This window comes from Schistocerca americana, chromosome 1, assembly GCF_021461395.2.
Source record: "Schistocerca americana isolate TAMUIC-IGC-003095 chromosome 1, iqSchAmer2.1, whole genome shotgun sequence".
Taxonomy (NCBI): Eukaryota; Metazoa; Arthropoda; class Insecta; order Orthoptera; family Acrididae; genus Schistocerca; species Schistocerca americana.
In genome coordinates this window covers 914,690,652-914,705,356 of record NC_060119.1, presented here as the reverse complement: position 1 = coordinate 914,705,356, position 14,705 = coordinate 914,690,652, and the positions used below count along the sequence as shown (strand labels likewise).

At 41.0% G+C, this 14,705-nt stretch overlaps 1 protein-coding gene across 3 annotated transcripts in view; it reads left to right on the top strand.

The window, feature by feature from the left end:
• Nucleotides 1-14,705, top strand: part of LOC124615279 (lipid storage droplets surface-binding protein 1) — a 205,490-nt gene that overhangs the window by 120,556 nt on the left and 70,229 nt on the right. For 2 of the 3 annotated variants that reach the window (XM_047143058.1, XM_047143038.1), the window contains exon 5: nucleotides 8,028-8,194. In XM_047143058.1, coding sequence (XP_046999014.1) covers nucleotides 8,028-8,194 — 167 coding nt within the window. The remainder of the gene's footprint in view (nucleotides 1-8,027; nucleotides 8,195-14,705) is intronic. The other variant, XM_047143048.1, reaches the window with a different exon arrangement.

Here is a 14,705-nt window from a genome sequence, read left to right as displayed (position 1 = left end):
GATTGCAACCGAGGTAGGTCCGTTAAGTCAATTAAGGTTGTGACAGCACCAACACATGAGAGAAAATCAGCGACCACATTGTCCGCTCCTCGGATGTAGCGAATGTCATTTGTAAATTGCAAGATGTAATCGATGTGACGAAAGCGTCGTGGGGGAGGATCAGCCGCAGGATTTTTTATGGCAGGAACCAACGGCTTGTGATCAGTGAGCACATAGAAATCTCATCCCTCAACATCAGCTCTGAAGTGTCTTATGGCTTCGTAAACTGTAAGTAATTCTCTGTCGAATGCTGAGTATTTCTTCTGCGCGTTGTTTAGCTTTTTTGAGAAAAACTGCAGGGGGTCGTAACATTGTTGTATGTCTGACTCAGTACTGCGCCGATAGCATAGTCACTAGCGTCAGTAGTGATAAACATTGTGGCGTCTGCCCATGGGTGAGCAATAGTGACAGCAGAGGCCAACAGCTGTTTGAGTTCATTAAATGCCTTGTCCATGTCTGGTGTCCATGGTACCTGGCGGATGCCAGAAGTTTGTGGGCCAGCGAGAGCATCTGTGAGAGGAGCCTGCACCGCAGAAGCGGCTGGCAAATGTTTCCAGTAATAATTAACTGTTCCGATGAACCTGCATAATTCCCTGTAGGTCCGAGGGCGTAGCATCTCGAGAACAGGCTTGATCTTGTCCTGTGGTGGTGTCGGACCGTCCGATGACACAACATGACTTAGGAATGTGATGGATGACTGATGCAATTGAGTCTTTTTATTGTTCAGTTCAATACCAGCGGCTGCTAAAATATCTGTCATGACTTGAACACGCTCTTCACTCTGTTCTAATGTAGAAGCAAAAACCAATATGTCGTCCATGTATATGAAACAAAAGTCTAGATGGGATAAAGTTTGATTGATGAAACGCTGCCACATTTGGGGGGGCATTTTTCAACCCAAACGGCATAAATTTGTATTGGAACAGCCCGAAGGGAGTGGTTGTGGCAGTCTTTTCAATGTCCTCCGGGGCCATAGAAATCTGATGAAATGCGTGCTTACAGTCCAAAACAGAGAAGTACTTTGCAACTGCGAGCGCATGATTGAAGTCTGCGACGTGTGGAACTGGATATTTATCAATGATGTGCGGGCATTTAAACGCCCATAGTCTCCGACCATACGCCAAGTACCGTCTCTCTTTTGGTCAAACAGGATAGGACTAGCCCAGCAACCAGAAGAAGGTTCAATTATTCCCTTTTGTAACAGATCGTCCCATTATTCTTTTGCAATTTTCATAAATTCCGGCTTGAGGCGGCATGGGCGTTGCGATATGGGCGGCCCATCGGTTAGACGTAACCGATGAACTGTGCCATTAGTGACTACTGCAATACGTGGCGCGGCACGACAGCCAGATGTCCGTGAAGCGGAGCAGGCAGTGGCGGACGGACCAAGCTGTGCTGCTGAAGGCACGGAAGTACAGGTGTGCCACCCGCTCGTAGGCTGCGTAAAGGCTGCACATGTGTTAACATGGACGAGGTTGGTACACTGGTTCTTGGTAGCGGGCCGTGCCGCTATGAGCGCTGTAGCCACGAGTGGGCGTGGCCGGACAGCAAATGGCCGTAGTTCATTGCCACAAGCTTGGCAAGTTAATTTTCCATTCGGAACGCAAGGAACATGAACACTCGGGCATACCCTATCATTACAAAAGAGGGTGCTGACACAGTTTACAGAGTTCACAACATTGTCATTAACGTGCGCGGGCACGGGAACACCAGATTGGCACAGACTGACCTTGTCTGTAGCCGACGAGTCGTCTGCTTGTAGTGCCACGAGGCGTTGTTGTGTGGAGGCCAACTCGTGGTGTACGTCGCGGAGATGCAGCAGCATTTCCATACGTTCCATCCGCAACTTAGAAGACTTGGCGCACTCCACTAGCCACTTGTTTGTCCAAGATTGCAGCTCCAAGGATAGGTTTACACACTTCTTAGCACAGCACACATGTTTGGTGTTAGCCGAACTGTCACTCGGCGAAGCAAAAGGAATATGTTTGTTAAGGGAGGGGTAAAACACAGTATTTTGCACAAAATCTAGTGACAACTGATAGTGCTTGAGGAAATCAATTCCGAGAATAGGTTCTTCAATTGTTGACACTAGAAACGTCCACTCTAGCTTGCACTCGGGCGAAAGTTTCACTGTATACAAAGTGGAACCCGAACACTGTAGGGTAGACAAGTTCACTGCACGAAGTACTGTTTTGTGTGGTTGCACTTTATTGGTTGCTAGGTGAACCGGCAGCAAATAGACGTCTGCGCCAGTGTCTACCAGAAAACATACACCTGATCGTAAATCACGAACATAGACTCGACCACACTTACTGTTATTGTCCGAAACAGAGGGCAACGTGGGATGGTGCCCGTTGTTTACATCACAGGAGGTGGCACCGTAGCCTACCTGTGGTTGGAGTTTGGGTAAGAACACGGTGACTGGCATTTGCGAGCTTGCTCCCCGAATCTCGCGTGGAAGAAACAGTAAGGTTGGGCGGGCCTGTGCCCTTGTGGGTAGTTGCTAGGTGACGGAGTATGTGCCCCAGAGTCTTCCACAGAGGCCGATGCACTGTCGTTGCGGGGAGTTGAAGGTGCAGGCAGGGCGGCTAGTTTAACAAACTTGTTATTAGCAGCACCAGACAAGGGCGTGGCGTCAGAAAGCGTCTTAGTGCGGTCACGTCCAGAATGCAGTGCATGGGGCTCACGTTGCCTGGCGGAGTATGCTCTGTCGGCTGCGCGTAAACGTTCATTTACTGGCAAATCTTCATACGCAGAGATTGCAGTCTGGACAGGCAAAGGCAGCTTTTCAGTCCAGATTTCTGCGAGCGTGTCATCAGGCATAACTTGCTCATCGACGAGAAGACGGATGCACCGCCACAGCTGAGACGGAGACCTGTCACCGAGACGCTCTTCGTAGATGAGCTGTCGCACATTTTCTCTCCTGGTTTTAGAGACACGCTCCAGTATCGTCTGTTTCACCGCAACATACTTCCCTGCTAGGGGTGGTGCTTTGACCAGATCGTAAATTAAATCGACGCGGTCGTGAAGATGGTTCATGAGGCAGGCGAAGCGTGCGTCGTCGTCCAAAGCACAGACATTGAATGTTTGCTCAACCAGGTTAAACCAGAACTCTGGGTGAGCGGGTTTGAAGTCTGGTAATTTCGGCAGATTCGGCACTGCAGTCACTGCAGAGGTGCGCCTATTACTTCAGACGGAAGTAGAGCATGCAGAAGATTGCGAGTCCGAATTATTGGTGTCCCGTAATGCAGGAATCGCGAAATTCACTTGACGCCGGGGAGGCGGCTGAGAAGCGACGGACGCTCGAACGGTGTGAGGATCGCAGTCAAAATGTGCATTCTCATTGAAGTGGTAGCTCGGAGAGAAACCACAAGTGCTTAAGTACACCGGTGAATGTTCGTTATGCACACAGTATTCACTCGACTGTGAGTGGTGGGACTGGTTGTAGATGTCGGAGTCATTACTGTCCAGCACAGAATTGTTTACCTGATTAGAAGCAACACAAGGATCCCACACACGTCCACTAGGATGCACACTCGGTGTGATATTTGCTGTTTGGTGAGCATTGAACACCTGTTGACTAGCCGGCGCGGAAGGATACACACGTGGCGGGTGCTGATTCGAGTTTGAATTTACTACTGGATTTTCCAAAGTAGCAAAACCTCGCTCGACGCCACGAACTGTATTGAATTGTGTGTTCGACACAGGAGTAGGAATGTTCCGACCAACTATCTGTGGAGAACACGTGGGAAGGTCCAGGCTAACAAAGCCAGAGTCCACGACCCTTGGTGGTTGGAAGAAACTGGTGGCACTCGATGAATTCCACTGCATGTTCTGGCTGAAGGATTCCGAAGATTCTTGCGGCATGTCCACTATGATGGCAGGAGTGCTGGAGAGATGTTGCTGGAATCCGGGTGGCGGTGAATGCTGAAAGGCCATTGTCTGGAGCTGAACAAAGGCCCTCGCGATCGCGGAGAAACCCGATGCGGTAGGCGCGTAAATAAACTTCGGGCGGTAACTCAGACGCATATTACACAAAAACGGGGTCACCAGTGAGGGAATATGGTATGGTTGTAGGTAAACAACTAGAATTCTCTCATATACAGATTTATTCTCACTTAGCTTCTACACAGATACAAGTCTGGAGGCTAACTGCCGTTAGCGTCCAACATCCTGCCCCAAAGCCCTCTCCTCAAAGATAGCACACTTGCACACAGAACAAATATCGATATTTATGGCGCTCTACACCACAGTAGTAATCTTTGTCTTGCACAATACTCTGTCTTTCACCTTTAAGTTTTCAGATATCATCTGGAGCAGTCCCCAACTTCAGTCTTTCCTTCTCATCCAGTCTGGTAAGTCTCTCCTGACCTTGGGTTCTGGGTGACTTTTCTGAACTCTGCCCCTTTCCCTAAACCTCTCCAGTCCTTTTCCTTCACCTGTCCCTCTTTCCCTTCAACTCTTCTGTCAGAAGAAGGAGCCACTGTCTGCAAAAGCTTGTAAAAGTTAAATCCTTTTATGTGTGTGTACCCCTGCCACTGCTTGGTGAGTAGATTTTTTAACTATCCATTTACATTATACCTTATATTTAGTTATTTGTTATAGAATATTATGCAATACTTACATGTCAGCAGTTCATGCTATATTCTGTAACAAATAACTAAGTATAAGAGCACATTAATAGAATTCTTGTCTTTCTACATTATATTCTATCTTCTATAATACTTAATGGTTCAGTTGTACTACTGTTGGTTAGTCACCTATAGACCGGTTGGTATTTTTGCATTTTGACTAGTAATATTGTTATATTTTTCTGTATTGAAAACAATGTACTGTCTCCAGTTGTACCTTTGGACATAATTCCCTGGCATTCAGTACTTCCTGTTTTTTATTTTTTATTATTTTTTAAACAGATAATATTCAATTCTCATTTACTACAAATTTACCGATTTGAATATATTTTCGTGCATTTATGTAATGTAAAATTATAAAACAATTCACTACATGAACATCCTTGTTTTATAGAGTCGCATATGTAGTAAATAAGTTGGATGATAGTACAATGTGGCATACAGTTTTTCCATGTAGCCATAATGCTACACCTTGGCCAGTTTGCCGACAGTTGTCACACATAAACATCCTTGATCCTGTAATGAATTTTGGAAGTGATACCTTGTTTACATCCACTCATGTGCAATGCAGCTATCATTGCTGTCAATCATGTGTACAGTTGTGTGGCACTGTGATTAGTGATTAACATTATTGTGAAAAGGATAGTTGCTGCTCACCATATGGCGGAGATGATGAGTCACAGATAGGCAGAACAAAAAGACTCGCAGAAAGTGAGCTTTTGGTCAACATGGTCAGAAATAGAAACACACACACACACACACACACACACACACACACACACACACACACACACATACACATACACACCCCTCACTTTCTGTCTTTTTGTTGTTCCTATCTGTGACTCATTTCGTCATGGAATTTCATAGTGATTAGCATTGTCAGACCAATTTCTTTTTTTTTTTTTTTTTTAAAAAAAGGTGTTTCATATCACTCACCATATATTTATATTTATGCATTTTCTTATTGTGTTACATTTTAATATTTTGCCTGTTATGGCTATATGATTTTTCATTTAATTATGGTGACTTATCTCTAAGAATATGACAATGTGGAATGATTGTCACACACTGAGCAACATTTTAGATTCGTATGTATTCCATAATGAAAATTCAAATATGTAACATATTTTTATTGTTCACTTTTTACATGCAATTTTGTGTATTTTAGATCTGAAGATGGCTTGCCAATGAGCTGATAACAGTAATCGACAAGGAAATTTTGTGGTTTTGACGTAGGATTTTTACCTGCTCATTTTAAATTAACTGATCTCCCCTCTGACGATGTCAAAAAATAGCTTGAACTTAACAGTGATCATACAGAACAGTAGTATTAATAACAGTAAAAGATCATGATACCAGGGCCACATTTACCTGCAGGCTATCTAGGGTTCATCCTAGAGGTTGACACCACAAAGGTCATAACACTAAAATTTAAAAAAGGTCATTGTTTTATGCTGTTTTGTAGGCCCTCTTATAATCATAAAAGATGTGGGAGTAATTATTCTGTATAGGCTGGTTGCAGTGGACAGCTAATATGAATGAAGGCAGCATTCACCTGTCGAACACCACCTCCTTCACATCTGGTCAAATAACAATGGGCAGAATTGTAATCATTTTTAAAAGAATGGGTAACAGAATATTGTCAGACTGAAGGGAGTTCAAATTCACAGTGAGCTGATTTCTTCCATAGTTCATTTCATCCAAAATGGAACCCATAACTGCCGGCCGATGTGGCCGAGCGGTTCTAAGCGCTACAGTCTGGAACCGCGCGACCGCTACAGTCGCAAGTTCGAACCCTGCCTTGGGCATGGGTGTGTGTGATGTCCTTAGGTTGGTTAGGTTTAAGTTGTTCTAAGTTCTAGGGGACTGATGACCTCAGAAGTTAAGTCCCATAATGCTCAGAGCCCTTTGAACCATTTATTTTGAACCCATAACTTTTTTTATTCCTGTCACAAGAAGCAGAATCTGAGCTTCTGAAGCTGATGAAAACCATTTCCAGATACCTTTAATTGTTAAGGAGATAGTGCGTGACACTTAAAAGATGTCTTAAGACCCATAGCATCTGAAAAATTGGTTACTTACTCAAGTCATCATAAAAATGGCAAGAGATTGTCATGAGGGTGTTTTAGGGAAATTCTGCATCCCTCAGTACAGAAAGAGATATTTTAAGGCAACTAAGTTAAAAAGATGTTATGAGCAGGTTCATTAGTGTGAAATTTAGGCACAAATAAATTAGCAAATACGTTATCTGAAACATTCATTTCAAAGCTGGTTATTTGCAAAAGTATTGTATTTGAATTAAATGTGAATAGACTTTGCTTAATTGCTATACTCATTTTGGTATATTGAAATTGGAATATGTTATTTTTAGAATGGAAATACCAGTTTTTCCATGGATATAAATCACATTTATTTTTTTTTAAATGAAATGTAGTTGTTTATGTAGCTGTTGATAAGTGATGCAAATACCTTAATGATTTCAATACTCCTCATTTTTTAAACTCTCATCAGTCAGTTAATTGACAAACTGTATAATCTATTTTTTACAGTTATTACTCTATCTTAAAGGCTGCACTATAAGTTTTAATTCAAAAATTGCTATAAAATTCTGTTTTTGTGTGTTACCTATCAGAAAATTTCCTTTATAGTGATCACACCACAGGTCCAGCCCATGTTCCTGCATGATACATGAACAATAGATACTTCTTATTAATTCTTCAATATCTTGCTTTCTAAAATACAATATCTTTCATTAATTTTGCACAGAAATTTTCATTATTTATTGCATTAAAAAAACTTGCTACTCCAATGTTTCAGAAATTATTTCTACTTGTAAATATTAAAACAAAAGTAATGACTCTGTATTTCAGAACATCACAATTATGAGGATAGGAAGTTAAGTCTCCTTCTCTCATTGTGTCATTGCTGGATTACTGGTTAAACTTGAACAGCCTTAGAATCTCCCAGATGATCACACTCACTTGATGTCTACGCAGATAGATGACTGAGTGAAGTTGGTGATCATTTGGATGAAGGAATGGTACCTGTGCTTAACTGGACTCCATGTTTTGCATGTTTATTTTTCTGGGAATTAATTTTTGACATATTCTTATTCTAACCATGTAACATGTGATTATAGAAAGCTGTTATTAGAAGGCAAATAATTAGCAATAATGCCCTTTCCTATGAAAATATCACACATTGAGTCATACTCTGTAAGCCAGATAACCAGTTCAAGAAGAATGTAATTATTTGAAAATATGGATTAAATAATTTTATACTGTGTGTTTTGTTAGTCTTAAGCTATAACAATTGCTTTTACCTCAAGAGAGTGAGTTGGTTATACTGTTACAGAAACAAATAATACTACAGGAAGCAAAGCAGTCCAGGCACTTCACAAAGCAGACCGAGTGACAAAAAAACTTCAGAGGCGCTTAACACAGCGTACCCTGGCAGAGGCGAGAGCCCTTAAGAAGCAAAGTGAAGACACATTGCAAACTTTAATGTACTTAGGTGAATTGGTAGGTGAATTAATGAACAGATTGTGTTATTTAAAATAATAAAATTTAAAATAAATCTTACAAATGTAACAGTAGTTTTCTGCTGCAGCAATTACCATGCGTTTTTTTAAAGGAAATATGGTTGTTTATATAGATGTTAATAAATCAAACAAATGCCTTAATGATTTCAATTCTTTTTATTTTTTAACTCCCATCAGTCAATTAAATGACAAATTGTATTGTAAAAGAGAGATTAGAGGGAGAATAGATAGAAAATGTGAGGATGGAAGAGAGAGAAGGTGAAGAAAGAATTCAAAATTGTTTTTCAGTACAAAATATTTTACTATTTTGGTAGCTGTAATATAACGTGTGTGTGACTAACACCACAAAAACTGACACAGATTTTGACACAGTTCCCACTCTTTCAGCCAATGAGTACAATCCAAACAGCATTCTCTACAACACAAATTATTTACTAAGGAGGCTACATGCTATAGGTTTTAGTGTTTCTCCCATTTGTCCCATTGATAATAATAGGTAATTATGGCAGATATATCATTTATAGCAATAGATAAGTGAAAACTCTATATCTGTGTAAGAGATAGAAGACATGCAATATCAGACAACACTATTCATGCATATATATCTCTCTTGGTATAGTGTGAAGCATAGAACACTAACATCATAACTGTAATGCTTAGTATTTGTTGTTGTTGTTGTTATTGTTGTTGTTTCTCTATGAATCTGAGTTTAGCATATTCCATAAGATTAATACTATGTATCATTCTGGTGATGCACCTTCGTTTGTAGTTAATGTTACCAGTCTTTATGAAGACTCATATGGACTGTGGGCTAATATTTGTTTAAAGCACACAAATTCAAACTGTATTGCAAAGTGATTGTATAGTGATGTAAACAGGTAACAGAAATGAATGATATTCAGAATTCATGAAATGAAATGCAGAGTCACAGGGAAAATGTGTTTTTATGGGCACTCAAGTGGCTAGTTACATCTCATGGGCATTTTCAAACAAGGCATTTCTCAAAAAATTGGATCACAGCTACTGGATATTATTTACACATTCACATGGAGTATAATTAAATGCTCCATGATGTGAAGATATTAGCCTGCATTGAGGGTACCATTAATATGATGTATCATGCAAATCCCTGCAAATGATACCCATCCCCTTGTTTGAGATTGTCCAGTGATTTTTCTTGTGTACATTAATGATCTCTCATCTGTTACATTGCCAGATGCTAAGTTTGTTTTGTTTGCAGATGATACAAACATTGCAATAAGTACCAAGTCAAGTACAGATTTATAAATAGCTGTTAATCAAATTTTCACTGACATTAATAAATTTTTTAAAGCTAATTCACTCTCATTAAACTTTGAGAAGGCAATTCAGAATCTATAAGAGATTTTATTCCAGCATGTGTATAACATATGAAGACAGTGTTAAAGACAGTGTTAAATTTCTGGGATTACCACTTGATAATAAATTCGGGCATACCACGGAATTGCTTGAGTGCCTAAACAATTCTGTATTTGCAGTGAGAATGATGTCAGATGTAGGAGATATAAATATAAAAAAAAAACTTGCATACCTTGCTTCCTTTCATTCTATTATGCCATATGGAATCATATTCTGGGGCAACTCATCAAACCTAGCAAAAGTTTTTAGGGTGCAAAAGCTTATGATAGGAATCATTTGTGGTGTAAATTCAAGAACATCATGTAGAAATCTGTTCAAGGAACTTTGTATTCTAACCACTGCTTCTTGATAAATTTATTCCTTAATGAAATTTGTTACAAGTAATACATCTCTATTTCCAACCAATAGCTCAATACATAGTATCAGTACTAGGAATAAGATAAATCTACATAAAGACATAAAATCACTTACCTTGGTCCAAAAAGGGGTCCAATATTCAGGGATACACATTTTAATAAATTGCCAGCAACCATTAAACAGTTAGTTTAAACAGAGTTTGAAAGACTTTTTGATAGACAACTCCTTCTACTCTATAGATGAATATCTTAACAGAGGCTGTTAAGCCAGCTTAAGTAAAATTGTCTGTTAGATTTAAGTTTTGAGAGCACTTGGTCACAACAGTCAAGATTAGGTATTTTGTGTATGATAAATTTATTAATAGTGCATAACAATGTTTCATTCTGACAGTGTGTAAATTCCGTAAATATTAGCTGTTCCAGTTTGCCAATCGCGTTCATCTATTTCGACAATCTCCTGACAAACGATCAGGGTATTATATTCAGTATTATATTCAAAAGTTTTATGTTTTTATATTATACTTTCTGACATGTTCCACACCCATGAGAATCATCTCATTTTTGGGTCTATGGAACAATAACTGTATCTAATCTAATCTAAAGACAAATCTAGATTCTACAAGGCCTATACAAATCTAGAAGTCCCGTTTATGATATTTGAAATGCTAGCTCCTAACTGAAAATTAAATTTCTCTTTTCTGGGTCTTCATTAGATACGGCATAATAATGGTGGTATATTTTGTGATCTCTGGAAAGAATGTTTAATTTTTCCAGATTTCTTCATTGCCATCAAGTGATGACACACAAAACAGGGAAATGATAGCAATCTTGAAGCTGTATTCAACTTAAATCCATGCCCTTCCATGAAATTTCAAATACCTAGTAATTTTTTTCTCTTCCACTGAAATGTGTGTCAAATTATAGTGTGGAATGTTCCCTAGTCATGTTTTTTTGGAACTTTTGATCCATTACGTTGCTGCCTGAGGCAGCATATTACTGTAATACACTTCAGTATACTTCACACTTCAATAAAGTAAATATCAGCCCTAACAAATCTTGAACTTCTGCCTTTGATGTATGTCTCTGTATGCCTATGATGAGCTGACAAGTGTGGCTTGGATATGTCCACATACAATATAAATTTAAAGCCCTTGAGCATCACCATCAATACAACTCAGTTATGCTGTTATCATAATACTCTAATGCATGCAGTTTTCCAAACAAGAAACCAGACACACTGAGCAAGCTTCTCATGGCTTCTAATTGTGTTCATCAATTTTTTGAGGTTAGATTAGATTAGATTAGATTAATACTAGTTCCATGGATCATGAATACGATATTTCGTAATGATGTGGAACGAGTCAAATTTTACAATACATGACATAATTAAGTTAATTTAACAACATACTTAATATAACAACTTTTTTTATTTTTTGTGTTTTTTTTATTTTTTTATTTTTTAATAATTTTTTTCCCTTAATTTATATCTAAAAATTCCTCTATGGAGTAGAAGGAGTTGTCATTCAGAAATTCTTTTAATTTCTTCTTAAATACTTGTTGGTTATCTGCCAGACTTTTGATACTATTTGGTAAGTGACCAAAGACTTTAGTGGCAGTATAATTCACCCCTTTCTGTGCCAAAGTTAGATTTAATCTTGAATAGTGAAGATAATCCTTTCTCCTAGTATTGTAGTTATGCACACTGCTGTTACTTTTGAATTGGGTTTGGTTGTTAATAACAAATTTCATAAGAGAGTATATATACTGAGAAGCTACTGTGAATATCCCTAGATCCTTAAATAAATGTCTGCAGGATGATCTTGGGTGGACTCTAGCTATTATTCTGATTACACACTTTTGTGCAATAAATACTTTATTCCTCAGTGATGAATTACCCCAAAATATGATACCATATGAAAGCAATGAGTGAAAATAGGCGTGGTAAACTAATTTACTAAGATGTTTATCACCAAAATTTGCAATGACCCTTATTGCATAAGTAGCTGAACTCGAACGTTTCAGCAGATCATCAATGTGTTTCTTCCAATTTAATCTCTCATCAATGGACACACCTAAAAGTTTTGAATATTCTACCTTAGCTATATGCTTCTGATTAAGGTCTCTATTTATTAATGGCGTCATACCATTCACTGTACGGAACTGTATGTACTGTGTCTTATCAAAATTCAGTGAGAGTCCGTTTACAAGGAACCACTTAGTAATTTTCTGAAAGACAGTATTGACAATTTCATCAGTTAATTCTTGTTTGTCAGGTGTGATTACTATACTTGTATCATCAGCAAAGAGAACTAACTTTGGCTCTTCACGAATATAGAATGGCAAGTCATTAATATATATTAAGAACAACAAAGGACCCAAGACTGACCCTTGTGGAACCCCATTCTTGATAGTTCCCCAGTTTGAGGAAAGTGCTAATCTTTGCATATTATGAGAACTGCTTATTTCAACTTTCTGCACTCGTCCAGTTAGGCACGAATTGAACCATTTGTGCACTGTCCCACTCATGCCACAATATTTGAGCTTGTCTAGCAGAATTTCATGATTTACACAATCAAAAGCCTTTGAGAGATCACAAAAAATCCCAATGGGTGGTGTTCGGTTATTCAGATCATTCAAAATTTGATTGGTGAAAGCACATATGGTGTTGTGGACTGGCAAGACAGCCAATCCACAGTGGCGGGTAACCGAAAGGCACGCGCTTAAACTCACGCAGGCTGGCGTGAGGTCTGAAACAGGATACGTAATGAATGCTATAAAGAAAAGTACGTAGCTGCTGGAATACTTAACTTTAATCCACAATTGGTGAACATTGGTCTTGTTACTGTACATGCTTCATTAGATACATAGCAAAGAATAAATGGCGCCTTGCTAGGTCGTAGCAATTGACTAAGCTGAAGGCTATGCTAACTATCGTCTCGGCTAATGAGAGCGTAATTCTCAGTGAACCTTTCCTAGCAACGTCGGCTGTACAACTGGGGCGAGTGCTAGTAAGTCTCTCTAGACCTGCCGTGTGGCGGCGCTCGGTCTGCAATTACTGACAGTGGCGACACGTGGGTCCGACGTATACTAGCAGACCGCGGCCGATTTAAAAGCTACCACCTAGTAAGTGTGGTGTCTGGCGGTGACACCACATTCCTCCCCCGCAAATCGGCGGACGATTGTGTTATAAGGCTTCCGCCCGCCGTGGAGAGGACCCCATGTTGGCGTATGCGATGAGGCGGGGAGCCTAACAACAGGCGAGGCTGTGCCACCCGCACACTGCCATTCGGTCCGAGGGGAGCTAGGAAACGCCTGAAAACCTAGTCCAGGGTGCACGCCAACATGCGGTGTATGCGCCCGTAGATAGTCAGGAGGGGCCGAAGGGTCGACCTCCATCGAGTCGGAACACCCGACTGGCGAAGACGACATCTGGTCCGGAGCGGGCAAGAGTTCCATGTCAGCGGACAGCTGGTCACGGGAAGCGATCGGCGGCGCATGACCCAGGGAGACGCTGGGCGGTTGCAATGACGCGTCCACTGCGGGCGGCGCCGGCGGGAGAACAGGCGGCAGCGCGTCGCCATGGGGCAAATTGGAAGGCAGCGTCGGTAACACCTGGGGATGAGGTGAGCCAGTAGATGGGTCCCCAGGGCGCTGACCGGACGGCATCGTCACTGAAAGCAGACGGGGAGCGGCAGAACCCGAGCGACGACAGAGGCACAGCTGATTGAGATGCCGACGCACCTCACCAGAGGCCCCCAAAACCAAACACATAGCGCGGCCGAGGCAGCGAATTATGTGCCCTGCAAGCGAACGCCGTGAACCTCGATAGTTGCGATAGTATACAACATCGCTTGGAGCAAAAGCAGGCGTCTGCCGCTGCACAGGAACCTGATGTGGCGGATGCAACAAAGACATCAAGGTTCGATGAGGACAACCGTGCAACAACTCAGCCGGTGAGCGAACATCTCGGGGCTGAGAGCGAGACGAGGACAAGAAGAGCAATAACGCGTCCTCCCGAGAATGCGACTCTTTTAACTTCAACATCTGAGACTTGAAAGTCCGGACCAATCGTTCAGCGGCACCGTTTGATTGTGGCGAAAATGGCGCGGATGTCAGATGTTGAATACCATTGGCCGTGCAGAAGGACTGAAATTCTGCGGACATGAATTGTGGGCCATTGTCGGAAACAATAGTCTGTGGAAGACCTTCTATGCAAAAGATAGCGGATAACGCTTGGATGGTGGCTGATGACGTCGTGGAAGACATCCGGACAACAAAAGGAAAATTACTGAATGAATCGACCAGATAGTTTGCTGCAGTAGGGACCGACGCACAAACAGTTTGCAGATATTGCTGAAACAATGCAGGTGCGGATGCACACCCGAATGGCAGTCTTTTGAATCGGTACAAACCAAGATGCGTGTTAACCACCAAGACGCGCTGAGATTCGTCGTCCACAGGTATTTGCAAGTACGCATCTGCTAGGTCCAACTTCGAAAAATATTTACCCGGGAACAGTTTGTTAAAAAGATCTTCCGGGCGGGGTAAAGGAAAAGTTGCAATCACTAGTTGTGGATTCACTGTAGCTTTGAAGTCCACACAAAGTCTCAATTTTCCGGAAGGTTTTGGCAAAATCACTAAGGGTGATGCCCAGAGAGAAGCCTGCACACGTTCAATCACACCTTGCGATTCCAAATCATGTAACGTTCGTGCGACCTCATCACACAATGCGTGGGG